The sequence below is a fragment of the Protopterus annectens genome, chromosome 14.part0 (genome assembly GCF_019279795.1).
Source record: "Protopterus annectens isolate FY-2018-M chromosome 14.part0, PAN1.0, whole genome shotgun sequence".
NCBI lineage: Eukaryota > Metazoa > Chordata > Ceratodontiformes > Protopteridae > Protopterus > Protopterus annectens.
In genome coordinates, this window is record NC_056748.1 from 835,716,329 (window position 1) to 835,740,932 (window position 24,604).

Below are 24,604 nucleotides of genomic sequence, written 5' to 3' on the forward strand. Positions count from 1 at the left end.
TGATTTGAAAGCTTTCTTTATTGTATAACTGTCAGGGTCTTATTTTCTGATGTCGTCATCATCATATTTCTGAAATCTTTTGTGTGGGCGGGGTCATGTATGCATGTCACAGTATCAATTCCAGACAAGGACACAAACAGTCCCCTCACTCCCTATGCCCATTTCTTTTTTGCTTGATGCACAATTTAGTTCCTATCACATTATACTATACTGCAGTGTCAGTATCAAGTACCTGGTGTGGGAATAGAACCCATAGCCATCTGATCTTCAAGAGACACTGATACTGTTTGGTGGCCAGACATTAAGGAAGTGTTGTTGGTAGATTTGGCACTGTAAACATCTACAACAATACTCACAACAGTGTAATTCATGGGAGTGTAAGTGTGCGTGTTTGCATGTGGCACCATTATTACTATGGTGACACACATCATAACACTGCTGCAGAGATGATGATCAGTGGAAGTTCATTATGTGCAATTTGTGCATATTCCATTATGGTACATGCACAAGTATCTGCTCTTGACATTATGTTTTATAGTGCACAAGGAGCTATGCATGCTGGTAGTGCTATGTCACTATAGATTTAGTTATGTCCCCAGCAGTAAACCTCAGTTGCTATTTACATGCATGCATGCATGAGTAATGTAATTAAAAAACTTGTAAACACACTGCTTAAACATATATGTCAAAAGTCAGTAACATGGCATTATGCATCAAGCTCCAATGCATCAAAGCCAGTAAAGCAGCATGATATAGTGTAGCTTCTTCATGTCCTAATCATCATCATACATTAGGTAGCTGTAGAGCTCTCTTTATGACCCTGGAAGCCACAATGCCTATCTACAAAAACTGGAGTCACTCAGTATTAAACTAAATACCGTTTTTCTATGTGATTTTAACTATTTGAATGTAGACTGGGAAACATACACCTCCACAAGCACAGATAGATTCCTGAACTTTGTAAATACACACTCCTTGGAATAATTAGTCGAAGTAGCCACTGGGGGAAAGACATCTTAGACCTATTCCGTGCCAGTACTCACTTGTTAGCCCCAATCATAAAGTTGTTTCCTTCTATATAAAATTTAAACCAGAGGTATCCTTCACCCATAGCTCCTTTAGAAACCTTTCAAAGACAATGGCAAGCATCAAATCCCCACCAAACCCAGCAACTTCTGTGAAATATATGGAAGCATATGACATCAAACAGCTGTACAGACATGGCAGTCCCCTGGAGAAATACGTGCAGGGCAAACCCCAGAAAATAACCCCCCTCCCATGGAACTATAATATAAATAAGCTATATAGTAAAAGGAAGAGTATTGTGACCAAAAGTAATGAGTAATACCCAAAACATTAGAACCCTCAGCATTAAATTAAACAACTCATATGCTTAATCAAATCCACCAAAGCTAAATGTGATGTGAAAATAGTCACCCAAGCTAATCAAAACCACAAAGCTTTTTTTTAGTTATGTTCATAATCTCAGAAGCACAATGCAGCAATGCAGTGAGATGATTGTGCATATGTTGCCTTCTCAGAAGATGAAGATATAGCTAACCTACCGGCTGATAAATTCAGCTCAAAATGTACCCATCTCCACTCCATCTATCCCATATGAAATACCTGAGACCAACCCACCCCCAGCTATCACACAAGATCAAGTCTTGAAAGCACTCCCTAAAGCAAACAAAAACACCACATCAATGAGTCCTGACGGTATCCATGGATACTTACTGAACAGCATGAAGTATGATTTAGCCACACCTCTAACAACACTATTCAACCTTAGCCTCCACAGATGCTTTTTATCATGTGAATAGTGAACAGCATCAGTTATTCCAACATATGAGAGAGGACCCTTCATGGCTCAGGAAATTACAGGCCCATAAGTCTGACAAGCCTCATATGCAGAGGCATGGAAAGAATTATCATGGAATTAATCAAAAGGGACAGAAGAAACCTCCAAACAATGGACAGATCTCAGTTTTCAGTCATCAAAGGCAGGTCATGCTTACTCAAACTTCTGGAATTTTTTGAAAAGGTCATAAAGCTATGGACAAAAATAAAACAGCACACAGCAGCTATTTAGACCCGGCTAAGGCTTTTGACACAATCCCCCACTTTGGCATAGTAGAAAAACTTAAATTAGGAATAAACTGTTACATCAACTGCTGGATTGCCAGCTGGCTCACAAATACAATGCAGGAGATCATAATAGGTGAGGCCACATCCACTTAAAGGGCAGTCACTAATGGAGTACCTCAGCGCTTGGTCCTAGGACTTCTCTTGTTTGGCATCTTCTCCTCAGAAGTTAAAGCCAATACTAAGGGGTTCTGTCTGACCAAGTCGGCAGAGGGCTAAAAGCTTGGTGCAGTTATAAATTCCCCAAAAGATGCTTATTCCAAACAAATAACTGGTGCCAGAATCATAGTCTAAAGCTAAATGCCAAAAAATTCATTATTGTATTATTTGGGCAGTTTACTGCCCTGGGAAACTGTAACACTGATAATATGTCTCTAAGCAGTGACCCAGCTGATGGGGAACTGGGGACTTATGTGGACAGTGACCTACCTTTTGACAAACATATGCTCATTGTGGTGAGGAAATCATGCTGTATCATGCAGGTCATTAAGAAAGGGATTTCTGCCAACTCCAAGGATGTCATTGCACCCCTTTACTCAGAATTTATAAGGCAAATCATTGAGCATAATGCCCCCTTTGGCATGTAGACACTTGCAACAGATGGAATGCCCACAGAGATACCTTACAAAAATGATTCTATGCTTAAACAATTTGCCCTGCATAGACTGCCTCAAAGCCCTGTCACTATACTCACTCTCCTACAACCTACTAAGGGATGATCTATATCTGGCATACAGGGCATCCACTAACCTAATACTGATGGACCTATTACACATCAGAAAATCATATGGCATCAGGAACACTCATTACAGGGATCTATACCTGTTGTACAATGTCATCAGAATGGTTTGGAGGGACAGGTATATTTCGCACAGGATGCATTGCTCTGGCACAGATTCTCCATCCATGTAAAAGACAGCTCATACCTGTACAGATTCAAGCAGAACCTGGATCTATGGTTGGGTAATAGGACATTTATCCTAGGGCTCCCCTATATTACTAATAGACAGAGGCTGCTCCTAAATGATTTAACCCATGATCAGGGGCTTTCTAAATATCTATGGTATGTTCCTAGTTACAACCACTAGAGATAATATAAATATAGTCCGCGAATGAATAAAGTTAATCTAAACACTGAATAAATCAGGTAATTCCAATATGGCTAGGCTTTAAATGGCCTCCAGCCTATGAAGATGGCAGAGATGTTGACAGGGGGATGCTGACTGGCTCATGTTTTTTGGAAAAGACTGCCATAGGTGGTTGCAGTACAGAGTTTCCATGCTGGGGTTTCTGTACACTGCACCCTGCTGTAATTTACAGATATATGCATTTCTGGCAACTGTGCATTTTAAAAAAACTGCCATTGTCGATTACATATGTTACATTAAGCAACAGTTCAGCTTTCCAAATCCATCTGTGTGAGTTTATGTTTTGAGTCAAACCAGTATGTATCTTGTGCTGGATAGGGGGCTGGCTTGTGCACCTATCCTTGGTGCGATAGTTTTTTGTTTTGTAAATTATACCTGGTTAAATTATTCTGCTGACTGACTCAGTTTTTCAGATTTGTATAATTTTGTGTAACTAGGCTCTTACAGATCCACAGTGGTGCTTCCAAACATGGTTCATACTTTACATCATTTTATGAATTCCATATAGCTGCCGTACAGGGATTTTTCTGTGTACTAGCCGCACATGTTGCAGACAGAATCTGTGAATAGCAGCAGTCTTATGTTTTACAATGAAATAATGCTCACAGCTATGATGATATAACAAGGAGAGGAAATGAACTTTAATAATTATACAACATGCAAAGAAAGAAATTTAAGGAGCAAAGCATGATTTGCCACCCACCCAAAGCAAGTGGGCCATATGCTGTAAGACAAAGAGAATAAGAGCCTCATTGTACAGTTCTTAGATACCTATTAATTTTGTTTCATTAGTGGAAGAGAAGTAAAAATGATTTTCTTGGATATGTTTTGTGATGCATACATTTTTATATACTGTGATCTTAACAATGTGAATGAGATACATGTCCTTTCTTTGCCCTTCTCATTTATGTTAAAAAGCACAATGAATCAGCCAGCAATTTTTTTGTAAGAGCAAGGATGTAAAGCTCGTGCTATCCTCATATAATCAAGAAAAGGCAGCATCAGTATTGTATTTAGCTTTAAAAAGGAGGAAAAAAGGATTGCACTGAAATGGATGAAAAATAGAAAAAGTACACATCGTAGCTAGTTTTGACCATGAGACTTCTTCCTCCAGCAGGTATTTAAGTTCTTCTGAAGACATAACACTATCACAGCTAATTCAGAAATGTTATAAACAGTATCTGATAGTACTTGTAGCTGCGTACTATTATGCACTTGGGTTGTATTAATGCATATGAAGTAGAACAAAGTGCCTTACTTCACTGTAGCTGAAATACAAGGACAGAAGAGCAACATGCAATTACAAATCACCTTTTGTACACTAGGCCCATCACGGTATGCAGTGTGGAAAAGGAGTCAGTTTACTGCAAATGTTACAAATATTACAGCACTAAAAATCTTTATATTTAAACAAGAGAGGAAATGACAGATGGGCAGTAGTGTTGAAACACTTTATTGTTGACAACTTTCAAATATTAATTCACAGTTTAATTTATTGAACCTCCATGCACCTTGTACTGTTTATTAAGGAAAATTGTATTAGGCTGTCCATGATTATATTGGCATTATTCAGAACTGTGTAACACTGCTTGTCATAAACACATAAATTAGCAATTTGGGATCAGATAAAGAAGGAGAAAGATATATTCAAGACAGGCTGGCAAAACTCCTTATAGCAATGAAAATGTTCTAAAGAAATATAATTATTGAGCCAAAAGAAAACTGTTTTCAAATGCAATGAGATCTACTAAGTTCTTCAAATATGTGTAAGTAAACAGAGGTATAGTTCTTACTATTGCCAGAAAAAATGATAGGGTGTATGGATTTATGTGCTGATTAACACTGCCTTGTCTTTTGTCACTTTGCCAAGGTGCCTATGTTCCAGAAGGACTAATGACTTCATGCACGTGGGACTACATGACATTTACACCATCTGTGCGAACATACACCATGCTTCTGTTCTGCTTTATCTTCTTTATACCGCTGATTATCATTATATATTGTTACTTCTTCATCTTTAAGACCATCAAGACCACCAACAAGTAGGTATCAGTAATTCTCTAAATGGGCAACTAGTCTTTCAAGAAAAAAATGCTTTGTCATGGCATGAAATACAAATTTGTCACCAACACAATTCTAATAGTGACGTGCAACTTTTTAAAATGCCCATTTCAGTGCTTTTTTTTTTCATTGTGAAATTTACCTGGTCAATGCAATGGCTTAAAGCATGTAACGATAGTGCAGGAAATGAAGAATAACCAGGAATATCTGAAACTTTCATTTTAAAGTGCCAGGTTCTCTGTAGTCAATTGGGCCTTATGTTTAACAATTAGACATAAAATATGCCATTGTATTCATTGTCATTGTACTTTTATGTAACTTCAAAGGAAGAACCAAATACCTAAATCAAGATAAAGGAATGGCCATCACCATTTCTGACCTTAAGAAGGCTTCCTGAATGCAGTTTCCTTAGATTTACAAAACTTCCATTCCTTAGAAAATCTTTTGACATGCAGCATCTTCACAGTTAGGTTCCCAATTTAGGGGTTTACTGAAAAGTTGTCCACCAAACGGGGTCGACCAGGGTGCCATTCTTCTCAAATGTGCCTATTTTGGAGGAATATGCCTGTTTTTAGGATTGTTTTATATGCTGTTCCCATTTTTGAAGGTTTGTCCCTATTTCTAATCTTGATTTACCCCTTCACAAGATTTTTTGAATGCCCCATCACACATTATTTTGAAGCTCTTTAATACACAAGAATGTAGGTTATATGGTCAATATACTTGTGGTACCAATAATTTTATGAAAGAGGACCCAAATTGTTACACATTTTGGCATCATTTTTGATCATCAGTTTTTAAAACTTGTATTTCTGTGCATTATCCCACAGTCCTACTAGAAGTGCAACCTATGGTGTCATATCCACGTTGCTAACATAACATTTTCAAGTGTGCATTCACTGCATACAGGCATTAGAATTCCATATTCCAGGTAGACTGAACTAATAATGAACATATCAGCAAGACTGAGTATAAGAATAAACTGATAACGTGTGACTATTAATGAAACCAAATGAGGATTAGTTCTGTTAGACTTGCAGTGTAGTGGTGAAAACACTAGTGGAGTTGCTTATGAATGCACTTCTTCAGATGTTTTGACAAAGTGGATAATATGACAATTGGTTATATCAGATGAGGTTCCTTCTTTTTGAAGGGGGATGATGAAGATTTTTTTCCAAAGAGAAGAAACATATAATTCCTTGACAGATCTAATAATTAGAATAGACACTTGATATGCTATGGGACTGGCAGCCATCTTGGGGTATTCTGCTGGGAGATTATCTGGTGAAGGACAGCATTAATTCCAGTTTAAGTTGTAGTGTTTTAATGCAGGAGGGCTGGATGAGGATTAGGATGAAATGAGGGTGTTTGCTGTCTGAGGAGAGGGCATGTCAGGATTGTCAGGTGGAAAATCTTTAGTAAGGGCTTTAATGCTTTCTATAAAATATGTGTTAAACTGAGCATCTATTTTGGAGGCGGTGTTATTTAGGGCAGGATTTTTGTGCCAGGATGTTACATAATAATAGAAGACCGGAATTTTTTTAGAGTTGTAATATTCATTTAGCAAATGGTTACTGTAGTAGATTTGCTTCTCTGTGTTAATCTGTCTTTTAGTACAATTATGTAACTCTTTCGAGGGTTGTGGGTTTTGTGATCTATGTTCACAGCCTGAGCTGTTTATAAAACTAAAGGAACTAAAAATCTTTTCACTGCTTGTATCTTGCTATCCATATCCATAAACAAAGATACCAAATTCGCCGTTTTTATATTATCGTTTGTTTAGTCTTTTCCTATATATCCTCAGTTGCCATAACAGAATTGTATTTAATCCATATATCCCCAAGTACTTCATTTAATTATGTCTCCATAAATATGCATACTGCTGAAGCAATTCTTGCATGGACACATAGTTTACAGCTGTTGGCTTTGTTTTATCTTCATTAATTTTGTATCCTGAAAAGACTTGAAACTGTCTCAGAATGTTCCACGTCAGTGAAATATCCTTTTCTGGTTTTATAAGGTATAAAATAATATCTGCAAATAAACCCATCTTTTCTTGACTACCATACCAATTATATATTTTAATTTCTGAGCCCCTTAATTTCTTTTACAATGGTGCTAAATAGAACACAAGTAACAAAGGGGAAAGAAACCCCTGCCTAGTTCCTCAACTTTAATTTCCGCTTCTGATCCCTCATATATCCTCCTAATCAACCTTATAATTTTATCAGAGAATGCAAATGCTTACATTGCCCTACTCATAAAATCCAAGCTACTCTATCAAATGCTTTCTCTGCATCAAGACCCACCAACAACATTAGCATTTCCTTACCTTTTGCTTCCCTCTGGATCATCAATGTTCGATTACTGTTGTCAAAGTTTTGCCTCTACGCCACAAAACCACATCGATCATATATATATGTATAAATTCTGGCATCCTTGTCATTCTTTTAGCCATTATAGACACACACCTTTTATAATCATGGTTTATAATTGAAATAAGCCTGTATGAAGCTGGACCTAATGAGTTTTCATCATCTTTAGTTATTGCAGCCACCACTGCTTTCTTCCAGATAGTTGCGGCTTCTTCTCCTTTTAAAATACGGTTAAACAAAACCTTCCAGATCTGTATGACTTTTTTCCCTAATAGCTTCCAAACTTCCACAGGAATGTCATTCATTCCTGGGGACTTTCTTGTAGATCAGTTATTCTTCACCATTTTTATCTCATCTACATCATAATTTTTATCTCATCTCCACCTATCCTGTTAGTAATTGAGCCTCATCTACCTCTAATCTTGGCATATTTAATTCTTTTGTAAATATTTTCCATTTGTATTTTTTCTTGATTTCCAAATTTCTCTGGTTTATACAGATTTTTCATAAAATTTCTGAAATATTTTTAATACCTCTAGATGATCTCTGATTCTTTTCCTTGTTACAGGCTCCCTAAGCTTGGCAACAACCCTTTCTACTTTCTGAGAAAAAAAAATCATCCTCAAGGAATGAACTGTGCTGCTCACACCACATCAAGCAATATGACAAGGAAATGTAGTAGCACAGAAACATGACCAAAGGCAAATAAAACTAAACTACTTTATTAAAACTAGTAAGCGCTTTCACACTCTTTATAGTGCTTCTTCAGACCATGTTTAAAATCACATCAAAACAATTTATTTAAAGAGAACGCAATTCATGATTTTCAGGGTCCTCAGGCACTATTCATACAAAAACAAAACAAAACACTGCCATAATTCCATCTAGAGCTGTCAAACAAAAAAAAAAGGTGTTTTGGAAACCTAGTTTGTTTCAACCGATTATGCTTTCTGCGGTTGAAGCTTTTTATAAGAAATGTGAGGCAGACTTGTATTGAGCCTTGAATAATGGAGGGCTCAGGAAAGCTTTTTATAATGTGAGTAAGGCTGGGAGGGAAGCGCTCTTAGAATTATGCAATGACATGGGGCTGGTTATTAAACCTGCCGACAAGGGAGCAGGCATTGTTATAATGCACTGTCAGTATTATTGTGATTCTATTCTTGAGATGTTGGCAGACACTCAGATGTATGAGCCCATTAGTGAGAGCTACTTAGTAACCCTTGCTGAGAGAATTCCTTCAACCACTGAAGACTGCCTTTGGAGCTACTTGATTATGACAGAGCTATCCAGTTATTTAATAGTTGAATGTCTTTTGATACCAGTATTTCAGGGGCTTCCTAAGATACATAAAGACCCCTCTAGACCACCCTTCAGACCAATAGTTTCTGGTAAGAGTTAGCTCACTGAGCCCTTCTTGATATTTGTCGAGAAGAAGCTGAGGCCGGTTTTAGATCAGGTGGTTACTGTGCTAAGGGATACTAAACACTTTCTAGAAGATTTATATAGTTACATCAGTACATTTGATTTAATAACAAGCAGCTTTATGGTTACTTTTGATGTTGTATCTCTGTTTACAGTGATTCTGAATTTACAAGATATCAAAATGATCAAGGACTTTCTCATGGCATATAGTACTTATGACATTGGTTTGATAGATATGATATGTGTATTTCTGGAAATTGTGCTTGAAAATAATGTCTTTCTGTTTGAAGGCTCACTCTTTATCCAGAAGGATGGCATAGCTATGGGCACACCTTGTGCCAATAGCTATGCCAACATGGTCCTTGCTCAATGGGAAACACAATACGATCAAACAGAGTCACCCCATATCTTAGGTTTTATAGAAGATTAGTTGATGATGTCCTTTTGTTATGGGGTAGTACTGAGGAACAGCTGCATCAGTTTGTTGATTATTTACCATTGACTACCTCTTTTCTAAGGTTTACCTATCAGCATTTTAATGATTCTATTGATTTTCTTGATGTGCGCGTTTCTAGAGGTCCTCACTCTGTTTTTAACACAGAACTATACAGGAAGTCTTGCAGAAGAAATGGGGTACTGCTACACATTTTGAAGAGTCAAGACATGTGTATTCCTAGACTTAATAGTTCAGAGAGGGGTTTTCATAGAGACTTATATGCCTTGAGGTTTGATTTCTTAGAGAAGGGTTATAATAAGAAGAAAATGAAAGGGATATGCAAAGATATAGTGATTCTTAGGACTAGTGGAGCACAGCCTTATTTTTTAGGTAAAGGGAGTAAATAGGCCTCAAGATGATGGAGTCAATAGAAAAGGGGCTTGTGGTAAATCACAACAGGTCCCTATATTCTTACAATATGCTAGTGACATCTGAGCTATATGTGACATAATTAGAATGAATTGGCCCATCTTTCAGACAGACAATCGTATTAAGGATGTAGTAGGGGACAAACGTAGTTTTATTTATAAGAATAAGAAATAGCTGAAAAGGCAGCTATGCTACAGGAATAACAGTCAGGGGGTCATAGGTGATACTGATATATAGTTGGGATGCAATGCTGCAATAGGTGCAATTTTCCTCCATTTATCGATACTTCATGTCTTTTCATACATCTTCAGACAGGTGTGGAATTTAGGTTTAACGTAAGGGCTGATTGCAATACTAGGGATGTAATATATATTGCAAACTGCAGAATCTGTTTAAAGTTTTTAGGTTGTTAAGATGAATTGATATCTGACGGAGTGTATAAGGGAACATATGTATTGTATATGAATTAAAGATGCAAGAAGTGCTTTTAACAAGCACATTATAGACCAAGGTGAGGATCACCTTTTCAGCTTTAGAGTGGTAGAAAAAGTAAGAATGAGTATACACAAGGATGTTTTCAGGAATTTTACTAAAATACATGAATTACATTGGACTGTTAAACTGCAGGCAGACAAATCTCCAAGTCTTAACGGCAGGGCTTCTTCTGCTTTGAAAGCAAAAGAACTTTTCAAGTGATTTTAACATTTTTTTTTTTTTGCTGTATGGCACTGTTTGTTTGATTTAAATATGTATTTTGAGCTGATTGGATAATCACAAATTGCTTTCGCTTCATATAAATTGTTTTGATATGATTTTAAACATGGTCTGAATAAGCACTTTAAAAAGTGTGAAAGTGCTTACCAGTTTTAATAAATCAGTTTAGTTTTATTTGCCTTTGGTTGTGTTGCTGTGCTACTATGTTTCTTTTTCATATTTCTTTCTACTTTCTGTTGCCTGAGCCATTGTGCTAAAAGTTTTTGTGCTAAAAAACAGTTGCTTAACTGCATTCTTTCTAAACTTGTACTAAATATCAAGGTAGTCCCTTATTTTCTCTTTAGTGTTCTGCAGTTGCCCCTTTTCTTGTTCTGTGTGATTCCCCCTATTCTGCAATATTTTAAACATTGTCAGTCCCTCTAAATAACTTGTTACTTCTTAACCATATCTCTTTTTCTTTTATTTCCCATTTTCTAAACTCCTCTTTAATTTTATCCCACTTCCTAGATATATTTTCAGAAGAAATTTTTATCTTCACTAATAACTCCTGAATAATTTCTACTACCCAGTCCTTAAATTCCTCTGTTTTTAGCAGGAAGCACCAGTGTTTCATTTTTATTTCATTACCTTGCATATTTATTTTACTTATTATTGGCATGCTATCTGAAAAAGTTATTGGACGTGTATCAAAACTTTCAATTAAATGCACATATTCCTGTAAAATTTAATTACTGTCTAGCCTAGCCCAGTGATTGTACCCTGGGGAATAAAATGTAAATTCTTGATGAATGAACTACTACTTTATTCATATTATATATATATATATATATATATATATATATATATATATATATATATATATGTATAGTTGTACCTCAGTTAGATGACACACCGGAACATCGACACGGAAATCGCGAGCCCCAGAAGATCGACAGTTCAGAAGACCGACGCGACGGGCCCCAGAAGATCGACAGTTCAGAAGACCGACCCGACGGATGAAAGCACCGACGCCGAGGATGCCGACATGGGAAAAGGCTGTGTAAGTATGCGGTAGTGACGGACGTTAGGGTGCGAGTAAGGTAAGTGTGGATATTGATGGTCTGTGGGGATAGGAGTGGGTTAAGTGAGTTAGGGTTAGGGAGCGGGTCAGGTAAGTGTGCGGTAGTGATTGTGTTTGGGTTAGGGGCGGGATAAGTGAGTTAGGGTTAGGGAACGGGTCAGGTAAGTGTGCGGTAGTGATTGTGTTTGGGTTAGGGGCGGGATAAGTGAGTTAGGGTTAGGGAGCGGGTCAGGTAAGTGTGCGGTAGTGACGGACCTTAGGGTTAGGGTTTGGGTTAGGGTTGTAGGTAGTTGTGTATGTGAGGTTTAGTGTGGGTTTGTAGGGATTTTGGTGTGCTTGTGTTGTGTATGTGGTTTTTGGACGGGGAATGTGTTTTGTTTGTTGATTGTTGTATTTGCAGTGTATGAGGTTTCGTGTTTGTGTACCGTCGGTTATTTCGTTGTCGGGCATGTGGGGTTTTGTGTTTTTGTACTGTCGGTTATGTGGTTTCGGTGATTGCGTTGTCGGTGTTTTGGGGTTTCGTTTATGTCAGGTAGAACCATATATATATATATATATATATATATATATATATATATATATATATATATATTCTTTTTTTTTCATAGATTTCTTCAAAAATCTCACCTCTTTTGTTATATTTTCCCTGTTAGGCCCCCAATACATCATCACTGTTGCAAATCAAATTCCAGTTCTCATCTGTAAGTAATATTCCCTGCTAAAAGCTGATTATTTCTCCCAGAATTTTCTTGAGCTCCATTACAGCAGTTTTAGGTGGAATATAAATACATGCCATTGTAATGCTCCTCCCTTGCTAGTAGCTCCTTAGTACTACAAATTTACCATTACTGTCTTTGTTTTCCTTTTCTGTCACTATTGGAGCTCCTTTCACAATTAATATAAGTACTCCCTTTTTCTCTGGCCAACATATTCTGCTGAATAACCATCCTGAGATGATCCTTTCTTTATCAAATTCACATATTCATTTATTTTCAGATGTGTTTCTTGTAGCACAGCTAATTGCACTCTGCACTTTTTGCTATAGTTCACTGGTCTTTATTTTTTGTATATATCTGTGAGAGATTCACATTTAAAGATAATATGAAAAATGTCATTATGATACATTTCTAGCTAGTTTCACTGTGTGTGAGGTGTGAAGTAGAAATTATCTACAATTGTTAAGCATCTGGTTGGGTTTGTTTGTTGTTTCCCACCCTTCCTCCCTGTTGGTATTCTGTTTTTATACTTGGTGGCTTTGCAGTTGCCCGCCCCCTACTGTAAATTTGATCTGGGACACTCCTTCCAGTCATTACCTCATTCTACCTAATCCAGGGAGAACATTTGAAAAGGCTAACCCACTTAGTTTCTGCACCTCCTTTTCACTTTCCACTTTACAAAAAAAAAAAAAAAAAAATGTTTCTAAGCTTGTTTCCTGCCTTTCCTGTAAGTTGCCTAGTCCAGATACAGATTTGCTGTATCCAGGACTGTTTGTAAGCTTCTGAGCCGCCAAACCTTTCTGTGTTGGTAGGAAGCCTGCTAGCTTAATTTTGTTTATTAGAATTAGCCAGTTATCTAGTTTCAGCACTGAAATATGTTTCTCTGAGCTCAGCACTTGTTCAGAACTCATTGTAAGCACTAAATAAGCTACAAATTACTACAGCACTCAACTTTCCTCACTTGTCTAGAGGAAAACAGTTTTTAGTACTTAATAAATAAGCACCTATCCAGGCATGTCTAAGGGACAGCTCCAGGTGTTTTCTTCTGTCTACTTGATGAATCTGGGCATCTTGGGGCAATGCAGCAATTGCCTTATGTACACAGACAACCCTCTTCTCCTACCACCCAACAGTGCAACCTGTGAGAGATGCACTTATATAGCCAAACTGGAAGCAAAGGTCTCTTCACCCAAGGCTGGACTAGACAGTCAAGAAGAGAAAGTAAACACTTGCACCACACCACACTCATCACATAGTCCCTCAAAACCTACACCACCAAAACACACACATAGAAACACAAAACACACACCTACATTCATGGAGGCTCTCAATAAAAATCTACCCAAGCAACTTGGACCTCCAAAGCACAAATGCAAGCAACCTCCACCCCCAAACACAACCCAAATGACACATAGCCCACAAACTCAGTGTACCACTCAACCACAGCCCATAAGGCATAACAATGTGCCCAACACTCTAGTCATAGATGACTCTATAGTCAGGCACACTGATGTTTCACTCATCAGGCTAAACAAGGCAAAAGTTACTGTCAGCTGCCTGTCAGGTCCTAGGATCCACCACATAATGCACGCACTCAGGTCACTCCACAACAAGTACAAATATGACTCTGTCATTGTCCATGTTGGTGTGAATGACCTGAGATGTACCTCCCTGGACTACATGAAAAGAGACATGGAGGAGCTGTCTGATCTAATAGCCCAGGCAGGTATGACCCTAGTCCTGAGTATCATCCTGCCATCACCCAGAATGATACCACAGTACAAGGACAAAATGATTGACTTCAACAATTGGCTAAGCATCTGGTGTCATTCTAAGGGGATCCAGTACCTGTCTGCCTAGGATGACATGATCGACAAACCACGATGCTTTGCCAGAGATGGCCTGCACCTGTCACCCTTGAGATTTCGGATACTGGCTAAGGCTCTTGCCACCCCTATAGTGCCTTTTTTAGGCAAGGTTCAAATGACAAATTCACCACCATAACAGGTACAAGCAAGCAAAATCTGAGGGTAATGCTACTTAATGCTAGAAGTCTAAACCTCGAAATGCACTCACTCGAGGCACTCCTTAAAATGGAGAATCTTGACATCTTTGCAGTGACGGAGACCTGGTTCAAGGCTCCAGAGAGCACCCCTGCATTACCAGGCTATAATTCATACCACACCATTCGGCCACCTAACCTGGACTGAAACACTAAAGGTGGAGGCGTGTCCATATTCAATAAGGATATTCACACCTCCAGGCTTGTTGCTCAACATAATGCATCCGTGATTATCCAAGTGCAACTAACTCTGGGCAAGACCGCAATACAAATTGTAGCTTGCTACAGATCCCCCACCATGCCCCAGGATTCCCACTCCTCATTTCTTGATACACTGGAAAATATTAGGGTACAACCTAACACCCTAATAATGGGCGATTTGAACTACCCCACCATTAACTGGGAAAACTACTCATGTACCAACTCTTGAACTCAACGTTTTCTGGAATTCATAAATTTCAATGCCTTGGATCAACTTATCCACACCCCCACTAGGGGCAGCAATATCCTAGACCTGGTCATTACCAACATGTGCAACTGGTGTTCCACACCAGAGGTCAGTTCCTCGTTGGTCAGATCCGACCACAAGCTAATCACCCTAGACATCCACATCCCACCCCCACCCCCCATTAGGGAAACCACCATAAAAAAATTCTCCAAAGCCAACTTCACGCTTCTTAAGACAGAAGTGGCAAACTTCACAACAGCTATGTTGATGGACAATAGAGGTATGACTGCTAAATCCTATACAAATGCACTTTATAAGCACTTACATGAGTGCATGGATCATGCAATCCCTAACAGAACCAAGATGCTTGCCTCCAAAAAAGGAAGCCAATCTGGTGGTCCCCTGCCATAAACAAACTCTACAACAGAAGAAAGAAACGGTTGCAAAAAAGAGTAAAATCCCATGATTGGAGGAACTCCATGGTCAGCCTCAGTAAGAAGCTGAGATCCCTCATAAAATCCTCCCAAACTAGTTACGAAAACAAAATTGCCTCTGACTCTAAAGACAACCACAAAGCATTCTATAGCTATGTCAAGAATCTCAATGGCAACACTCAGATCTGCTCTGAGTGTTCATAGGTTCATAGGTTCATACTAGGCTATCTGCCCTAGGGCATTTATAAGCCTAGCCAGAGTGTGTTTGGCTTTCATCACCCATTTTAAAATAATTTTGCTATGCCCTTTTTCGAGGTTAGTATACTGTGCCTCTGTCTAACAGTGACACAGAAGTGATACCCGGGGTAAACCTACGATCTCCCATACACTCATCAAGATTCCTCTTGAAGAGAGTCAATGAGGGACTCTGCCTAACCTGGACTGGGATTTTATTCCAGAGTGAAGGGAGCCTCTGGGTTATGAATCTGTCCCTCCAGCATGTCCTATTTATTTCAGTGCTGAGGTTCAAGTCTCTTGAGCGCGTAGCTCGATGGGATTTGGATTTTCTGAGGTGCAGCATGTCCATTAATTCCGGGTTGGACATGGCTTTATACGTCAGGCACAGATCGCCTCTGAGCAGGCAGTATGCCACTGGGTAGAGCTGGAGTTTCTTTAACCGGGCAGCATATGGCATCTGTTTGAGCCCTTTGATCCTCTTGGTGAGGTACTTTTGGGGTCTTTCCAGTTGCTGCAGGTGTCTGGTAAGGTACATCCCAAAAGGGGCATTGTACTCAATTATGAGCCTGAAGAGGGATGAGTAAAGAGGCACGATGACCTCCCCTGATCTAGATGTGAATCCCTTCATGATTAGGTGGGCTATATAAAATGTTTTTCTAACCACTTTGGCCAAGTGGTTGTCAAATGAGAGATTGCTATCAACTTGGGTCCCCAGGTCCCTAATTACTTCTTCTGTACTTAATGGATTACCACCTATGTGGTAATTTGTGGGCACTTTGTTTTTGCCAAAGGGGATGACTATACACTTTTTGGCGTTTAGCTTGAGGTCATGGCTCTGGCACCAGTTGTCTGTTTCTATGAGGCCCTTTTGGAGGATGCTTGTGTCGGCTGGAGTGTCGATTATGGTGCCCAGTTTGCAGTCATCTACAAACTTGGTCAGCCACAGTCCTTCCGTGTTGGCCTGTACCTCCGAGAAATATATACCGAACAAGAGAGGTCCCAGGACTGAGCCTTGTGGGATGCCACTTGTAACTGGTTTGGAGTCTGACATGGCTCCAGCAATTCTAACCATGTGGGTTCTGTCCTTGAGCCAGTTTGCAACCCATCTAGTGACATAGGGGTTTATATTTAAGCTGGTGAGCTTATCTATAATGCCCGAGTGGGGTATTGTATCGAAGGCTTTTGCGAGGTCCAGGTAGGCTGTGTGGACCACCTTCCCCTCGTCAATGGCCTTAGTGACTGTTTCAAAGAAATAAACCAGGTTTAAGAGGCAGGATCTGCCCTTAACAAAGCCATACTGGGTAGGATCCAGTGTCTGTAGGTCCCCAATATCTTTACTTATGAGGTCCATGATGATCCTTTCCATAGCTTTGCAGACCAAGCTAGTCAAGCTTATGGGGTGATAGTTTCCAGGATCCGTTGAGGCACCATCTTTGTGGAGAGGGACCACTGTTGCTGTACGCCACTCTTTGGGTACATATCCTGTAGTAAGGCTGAGATTGAACAGTAGTTTTATGTTTGGGTTTAGCTCTTCTTGGAGTTCATATAGGACGCAGCCTGGAACACCGTCTGGTCCCATTGATGCTGTGTTTTTTGCTTTGGAGAGGGCAGCTCTTACCTGAGCATGTGAGATTTCAGGGGGGCAGTACTCTGCTGGGATAGATATTTGCCCTTTTGGTGGGGGGGGGGAGAAGTTTGCGCTGAACCTGTCAGCTAGGATGTTGGCAATGTCTGTGGGTTTGGTGTATTTTTTGTCATTTTGGACTAATTCTGAGCATATCTGGGAATTCCCACCTAGGTTCCTAACATAACTAAAGAAAGCCTTGTGATTATCCTTAGTGTCCTGTGCAATTTTTCTCTTGATGCTGGCCTTAGACGATTTTATGAGTGCCCATAGTTTTTTGCTAATACTGAATCAGAGATGCCTTCCCTTTTTGGGATTTTGCTCTATCATGTAGTAGCTTCCTCCTTCTATTGTATAGTTTGTTTATGGCTGGGGTCCACCAGACAGGACGTCTGCCTTTGGAGGACTGGGTCTTGGTTTTATTTGGGATTGCATGATCCATGCATTCCTGAAGGTGTTCATAGAATGCGTTTATAAAGGATTCTGCGGTCTGGGCCGTATTTTCCACAGGCCCGGGGGCTTTGAAGGATTCCACCTTGGTTTTGAGGAGTGTGAAATTTGCATTAGAGAAGTTTTTCACCGTGGTTTTCAGGGCAGGGGGTGGGGTCGGGATGTGAATATCCAGTGAGATTAGTTTATGGTCTGATCTTACCAATGAGGGATACACTTCTAGTCTGGAGCATAGAGTCCCCATGTTGGTGATGATCAGGTCCAGTATGTTTTCCCCTCTTGTGGGAGTGGTAACAAGTTGTTCCATAGCATTTGAGTTTATAAATTCTAGGAACCTTTGGGCTAGGGTGTTGGAGCTAGAGTAATGCTCCCAGTCTATGTTTGGGTAGTTGACGTCGCCCAATATAATGGTGTTTGGAGAGACCTTCATATTTTCCAGTGTTCTCAGGAAGGCTGAGTGGGGTTCCTGGGTTTGGGAGGGTGGTCTGTAACAGGCTATAAACTGGAAGGCAGTTTTACCCACTGTTAGTTGCACATGGATAGTCCCTGATGCTTTGTGCTGTGCCACCAACCTGAAGGTGTGGGTATCTTTGACGAATATTGATACTCCCCCTCCTTTTGTGGTTCGGTCCAAGTTTTGGGGCCGAAAAGCATGGTATGAGGTATAACCTGGTAGTGCTGGGGTGCTCTCAGGAGCCTTGAACCAGGTTTCTGTTACTGCACAGATATCGATGTTCTCCATGCTAAGGAGAGTTTCGAGTGCATGCATCTTGAGGTTTAGACTTCTGGCGTTGAGTAGCATTACTCTTAGTTTCTTATCCCTTGTGATACCAATGGAGGTGGGTTTGTCTTTTGAGCCTTGCCTAAAAAAGGCACTATGGGGGTAGCAAGAGCCTTTGCCAATATCCAAAAGCCCAGGGGTGACAGGTGCAAGCCGTCCCTAGCAAAGCATCGTGGCTTGTCGAGCATGTCATCCTAGGCTGACAGGCATTGGATCCCCTTTGAATGACACCAATACTTAAGCCAGTTGTTGAAATTGATCATCTTGTCTTCATATTGTGGCATCATTCTTGGTGAGGGTAAGATGCTACTCAAGGTCAGGGTCATACCGGCCTGGGCTACATGCTCAGAGAGCTCCTCTATGTCTCTTTTCATGTAGTCCAGGGAGGTACGCCTCAGGTCATTCACACCAGCATGGACAATGACTGAGTCATATTTGTACTTGCCTTGGAGTGACCTGAGTGCTTGTGTTATGTGGCGGATCCTAGCGCCTGACAGGCAGCTCACCGTGACCTTCTCCTTGTTCAGCCTGGTGAGCGGGATGTCAGTGTGCCTGACGATAGAGTCACCTATTACAAGTGTATCAGGTGTGTTGTTTAGCCTTAAGGGCTGTGACTGTTCGGCACACTGGCTTTATGAGCTATGTGTTGTATGTGTTTTGTTTTGGGGTAGCGGTTGCTTGGGTGTCTGCTTTGGAGGTCTCTGCTGCTTAGGCAGATTTTTATTTAGAGCCTCCGAGTATGTTTTTGTGTGTTTATGTGTTTGGTTTGCTGTTGTGGTAGGTCTATGTGAGACTGGAATTGTAGTGAGTGTGGTTTCCTTCTCCTCCTGACTGGTTACACCAGTACTGAGTTGAGAGAGCTTAGCCTCCAGTATGGCTATATGGTTGCATCTATCACGTGTTGGAATTTGTTGGGAGGAGGAGAGGGTTGTCTGTGTACATGAGGCAGTTGTAACATTGCCTCAAGATTCCCAGATTCACCAGCTGGACCGGAGAGGAGATTGACAACTGACCTTTGTACATGCTAGAATAGTATTGGGAATTCCTTTATAATTGAAAAAAAAGGGCTAATGGGGAACAAGGTACTCAAGGGGAGTTTGTGAGGGTGTAGTGCTTTTAATTTTTTAGCGCTGACTTATATAATTACTTTAGTGAGCAAGTGCCAGGTAAATGCAATGTGTTACAGGTAACTTAAATGCAAAAACGACAAGCAGTAACTTTCTTTCAAGTGAAACAAGGAAATAAGTACAGTAACAATGCAGATATCACTAGGGATCCGCAGAAGCACTGAAAATCCGCATTTTAGGTGGAATTAGCATTTCAGGGAAATAACAAGCAAACAAACAACAAGCATACAAACAAAGCTAGATTCAGCAGGCCTGTATCTAGTCTATGCTACAGCAAACAAGGTGTACCAATTTCAGTAAGAAGCAGTTCAAATATGCAGGCACTATAAGCCTTTAACAAGAAATTCCCAGCTCAGAAGGGCAGAGTCCAGCCTCTCTTCCCACAAGAGTGCAGACCATGAACCCGTCTAATGTAAAATAACTGGCCTGAAGCCCAAGTGCTTAAACCAGAATTAATACATTTTTAGAATAACAGACACTGAGCCCTCAATCAGCAGTTGAGTGTTGCCATTGAGATTCTTGACATAGCTATAGAATGCTTTGTGGCTGTCTTTAGAATCAATGGCAATGTATTCTATAGCTATGTCAAGAATCTCAATGGCAACACTCAGATCTGCTCTGAGTTACAGCACAATGGCACTAAATATACAGAACCAACTGATATTGCCAACATCCTGGCAGATAGATTCAGTAGCCATAGGTGAGGGTAAGGTGGTTCACACAACCTGTCTAGATCTCTCCAAGACTTTCGATACCATCCCCCACTCTGGAATTATAGATAAACTAGGTATAAATCCCTATGTCACAAGATGGGTTGCCAACTGACTCACTGACAGAACCCACACTGTGAAAGTAGCAGACTCTAAATCCAACTTCAGACCAGTGACAAGTGGAGCACCACAGCATTCAGTCCTGGGTCCCCTCCCATTTGCTATCTACTTCTCTGAAATACAGGCTAACACAGAAGGTCTTTGGCTAACAAAGTTCACAGATGACTGCAAACTAGGAGCCATAATCAAAACTCCTAATGATGTGGACATCCTACAAAAGGGCCTCACTGAAACAGATGCCTGGTGTCAAAGCCATGGCCTCAAGCTCAATGCCAAAAAGTGCATTGTTGTCCCTTTTGGTAAAAACTCTGTACCCATGAACTACCACATAGGCGATAGTCTACTTAACACCGAAAGTGTAATAAGAGACCTTGGGACACAGGTGGACAGTAGTCTCTCCTTTGATAATCACATTGCCACAGTAGTCAGGAAATCCTTCTGCATGGCACACCTAATCACAAAAGGTTTCTCATCCAGGAAAAAAGAGGTCAATGTTCCCCTCTACTCATCACTCATTAGACCCATTATAGAGTACAACACCCCTTTTGGTATGTACCTCACAAGACATCTACAACAACTGGAAAGGCCACAGAAATACTTCACAAAGAGGATTACCAGCCTCAAACAGATGCCCTATGCAGACCATCTCAAAAATGCCAGCTTTACTCTGCTGCATATCACCTACTCAGAGGCAATCTCTGCCTAGCATACAAAGCTATGTCAAACCCAGAGCTGTTGGACATGCTCCACTTAAAGAAATCCCAATCCCTCTGAGCTACATGCTCTAGGGACCTAAACCTTGTCACCACAATAAACAGAACATGCTGGAGGGATAGATTCCTGTCCCAGAGACTTCCCAAACTACCTATCTATATCAAAGCTCCTCATTAGCACTCTTCAATAAAAATCTTGATGATTGGATGGGAGATAGGAAATTCACCCCGGGGATCACTTCTGTGGCTCTGCTTGACAAGGACACAGGAAATAATTTTCTTGGGTGGCAAAAGCCAGGGTACCATTTGGCTAGGCTTATATAGGCCCTAGGGCTAATAGCCTAGTACCTACCTATGAACCTATAAGAAGTCATTATTCCCACCTGCTATCTATAACAGCTTTTCCCCCCAATGTCTAGTTTCAGTTATTGTGCTACATACATACACTGATGTTTAGCAGGTTGATCCTTTATATAATGAAGGTTATCCATGCTAAGATGCATGGTACAGTCTGTTCTTCTACTTCCATTAAGTGCTATCTGTTTTTGTCTTACCTTTATTCCTCTCCCAGATGTAGAAAACATTATATCCTTAGCCACTGAAAAAAAGAAATATTCTATTTTTTATTGCCCCTTATCAAATTTTCTCCAGAGAAACATAAGAACCAGATACACTACTCATATTGCACTGTGAGCTACAGGGAAACTCTTCATTATATTCAGTGGTATTTTACTTATTTGCTTAAATCAAGACAATAGCCTTAATCCAATTATTCCCCTATGCAAAAGTAAGAAAAAGTACATCAGTAATTTATTCTTTTGTCCAGTCTTTCTTCTCTTTTTACACTGCAGTACCTACATTTCTTAAAACTGAAGAAGAAAGGAGAAAAAAATAAGAGTACCTGTTTACTTTATGATCCCTATTATACAGAAAAATAACTGCAAAGGTTTTATTTTATATTGTGCTGTACATGTCATGTATTACAAAAACACTGTTAAGAGCAACATTTTCTTTTACTGACAATTAACTCTTTCCTTCCTTTTCTCCTGAATGCTCTTCCATACATTAATGATGAAATAGTGCATATGCTTTGGAGTCCCCTACAAGTTGAACAAAGTCACAAAAGTCCAATATTTCCATGTTTTCTTGTTCCATCCTACTTTACAAATGTAATTAATGCTTTGTAATCCCACATTTATTCATTAATTTCCAATTTGCTGGTTTACTTCCTGTTATCTCCATTTCCCAAATCCAGTCTCTGGTTCATTTCTAATACGCTTCTGGTTTTTCTAGTGACTCTTGTGCTTTTTTCTCTATCCCTCTCAACCATTTTCCCTTGGAACATTGGAAAAGGTTTTACTGGCATAGTCTCTCTATAGGCTTTATTATTGAAGAATAAGAAGCAGAATACCCTTCTGATTGATAGCTCACTTTTTTGTTAGAGAAACATTTATATTTCCTCCTTACCATATTATGCATCAAAAATGATTTTGACCCTCCAGGAAAAAAAATTCTGAAAACAGCTGGATACAGCTGCTTGAATCGCACACCTGCTTCTAGACATTCCCTGATTGCTAGAATAAATGTACTCCTCTTCTGTCAGGTGTACAGTGAAGAATCATTTTTCAAAAACTCTACTGTCTCTCAGTTTTAGTACTTTGTCCTTCTGCCACAGTTTTGTCAGAATCTACTCTTTCTGCTGGTAGGATTGCATCTTTACTTTTAAAGTTCTTGACTGCTTTCTCATGGCCAGGTTTGGTGCATGCATATGATGTGCCCTTTCAATTAACAACAGCTGCTGCAAAATACCAGTCTAGTTGCAAATTTGCCTTTTCATAAAATCAATGCAGTCTGTTCCTTCCAGTTTCTCTGGTACAGCAGAAAATCTCAAGTTTTCCTTATGTGCGCTGTCCTCTAATTCTACCATTTTGTGAAACATTTCTTCTAGAGCAGTTTCATACTCAGCCAGACATTTCTTCATTTTGGCCTCTGATTTTTGCAGTTTTTTCAGCTCATGTGAGTATTTGTTTAAAGCTTCTTCCATTTTTCCATCATTTTGTTATTTTAGTTGATATACTCCTGCAGTGTGCTTTATTTATTTGAATCCACTCTGAGTATATTTAACTTATTTTTTTCCTCTAGGTTACTGGAAGTCATGTTTTGCACCAAAGCTAGAGCTTGCACTGCTTTTTGTTGAACAGTGGCAGGATTCTTCCCAACCCATTTTTACTCTGTCCCTTTTATGATTTTTTTTGTCAGGTTATCTGAAATTTACTCCAAAAGACAAATTCACGGTGTCTCTTTTCTGAGTTTCTGTTTTCGCACTGGGTGAACTGACATAAAGCTGTTACTCCATGCGCAGCCATCTTGGAAGTCCCAGGGAGATCTATGTTTTAACCATTCTTTCCAAGCCCTATCTATTTCATGCACTGAGTGCCTGCTTTGAGAGGATAACCAAGGAATCTGACTAAATCTTTACTCACTTTGCTTTAGTTGGAGCCAGACTATTCAGGGTTTTCAGAAAAAGTGTATTGAGTTTGTGTAAAGCTTCACTGAGTGGAATATTTTTCAGGATAGACTAGTTAAAGGAGCTTAGGATACTATTAAATGTATCAGGGTTAAAATTAGTGAAGTTATAGGAAGTTCTAAGTATGTGTTGCCTGACATGATGGGAACTGAGCCTGTCTGCTTATACAGGGAGGTCACCGAAGGAATCAGAGAGTGTGCCACTGGAGATATACTTACTGGAATCAGACACCAATTTCCAGATGAGAACTGAGCCACAGTTTTTGAGATAGTTATAATGTGTGGGGGAGGACATGAGTTGAGTCAAACCAAATAGGTTGAGGCAAGTTGATGGGTATTTTGTAGGGATAATCTGCCAGTCAAACTTAGCATCAGCTAAAATTAACTTTTCATTAGAAATTGTATGTGAGATCCAGTTTAAAATACTTTCCAAGGCTGTAGCATTACGGGATGGGGAAATATAGAGTACTATAATATATAGTTATTTATGGTTATTTAGTTTAAGATGGGAGGTGAGGAGTTCACTGTTAAGGAATTTGGGAATGTTTATTACATGATAGGATTTCAAGATAGTCAGTATAGTAAAGCTACTCCATCACCTTGGTTTTTTTTTAATTCTGTCATCTCTGATAATATTATAAGCAGGGAGTGATGTTTCAGAGTTGAGTATATGGGGTTTTAGGTGCGTTTCAGTTATGAGAATATCTGATTTATTGTGCAAGATCCAGGCATGGAGTTCTGAAATTTTATTATAGATGCTATGAGCATTTAAGGAAATTAATTTAAGCTGTTTGAGTGAGTTTGAGGTAGGTGGATTGAGGTTTCATGGTTTTGGTGACAGTGGTGTGGTCTATGTTTGGGAAGGA

The 24,604-nt window shown here is 39.6% G+C and overlaps 1 protein-coding gene across 1 annotated transcript in view; it reads left to right on the forward strand.

Annotated features, from left to right (window-relative positions):
- The window catches only part of OPN4 (opsin 4), a 531,222-nt gene that overhangs the window by 309,895 nt on the left and 196,723 nt on the right, over nt 1-24,604 (forward strand). Inside the window, exon 5 of the mRNA XM_044056590.1 lies at nt 5,164-5,335. Within this exon, the coding sequence (XP_043912525.1) occupies nt 5,164-5,335 (172 nt within the window). The remainder of the gene's footprint in view (nt 1-5,163; nt 5,336-24,604) is intronic.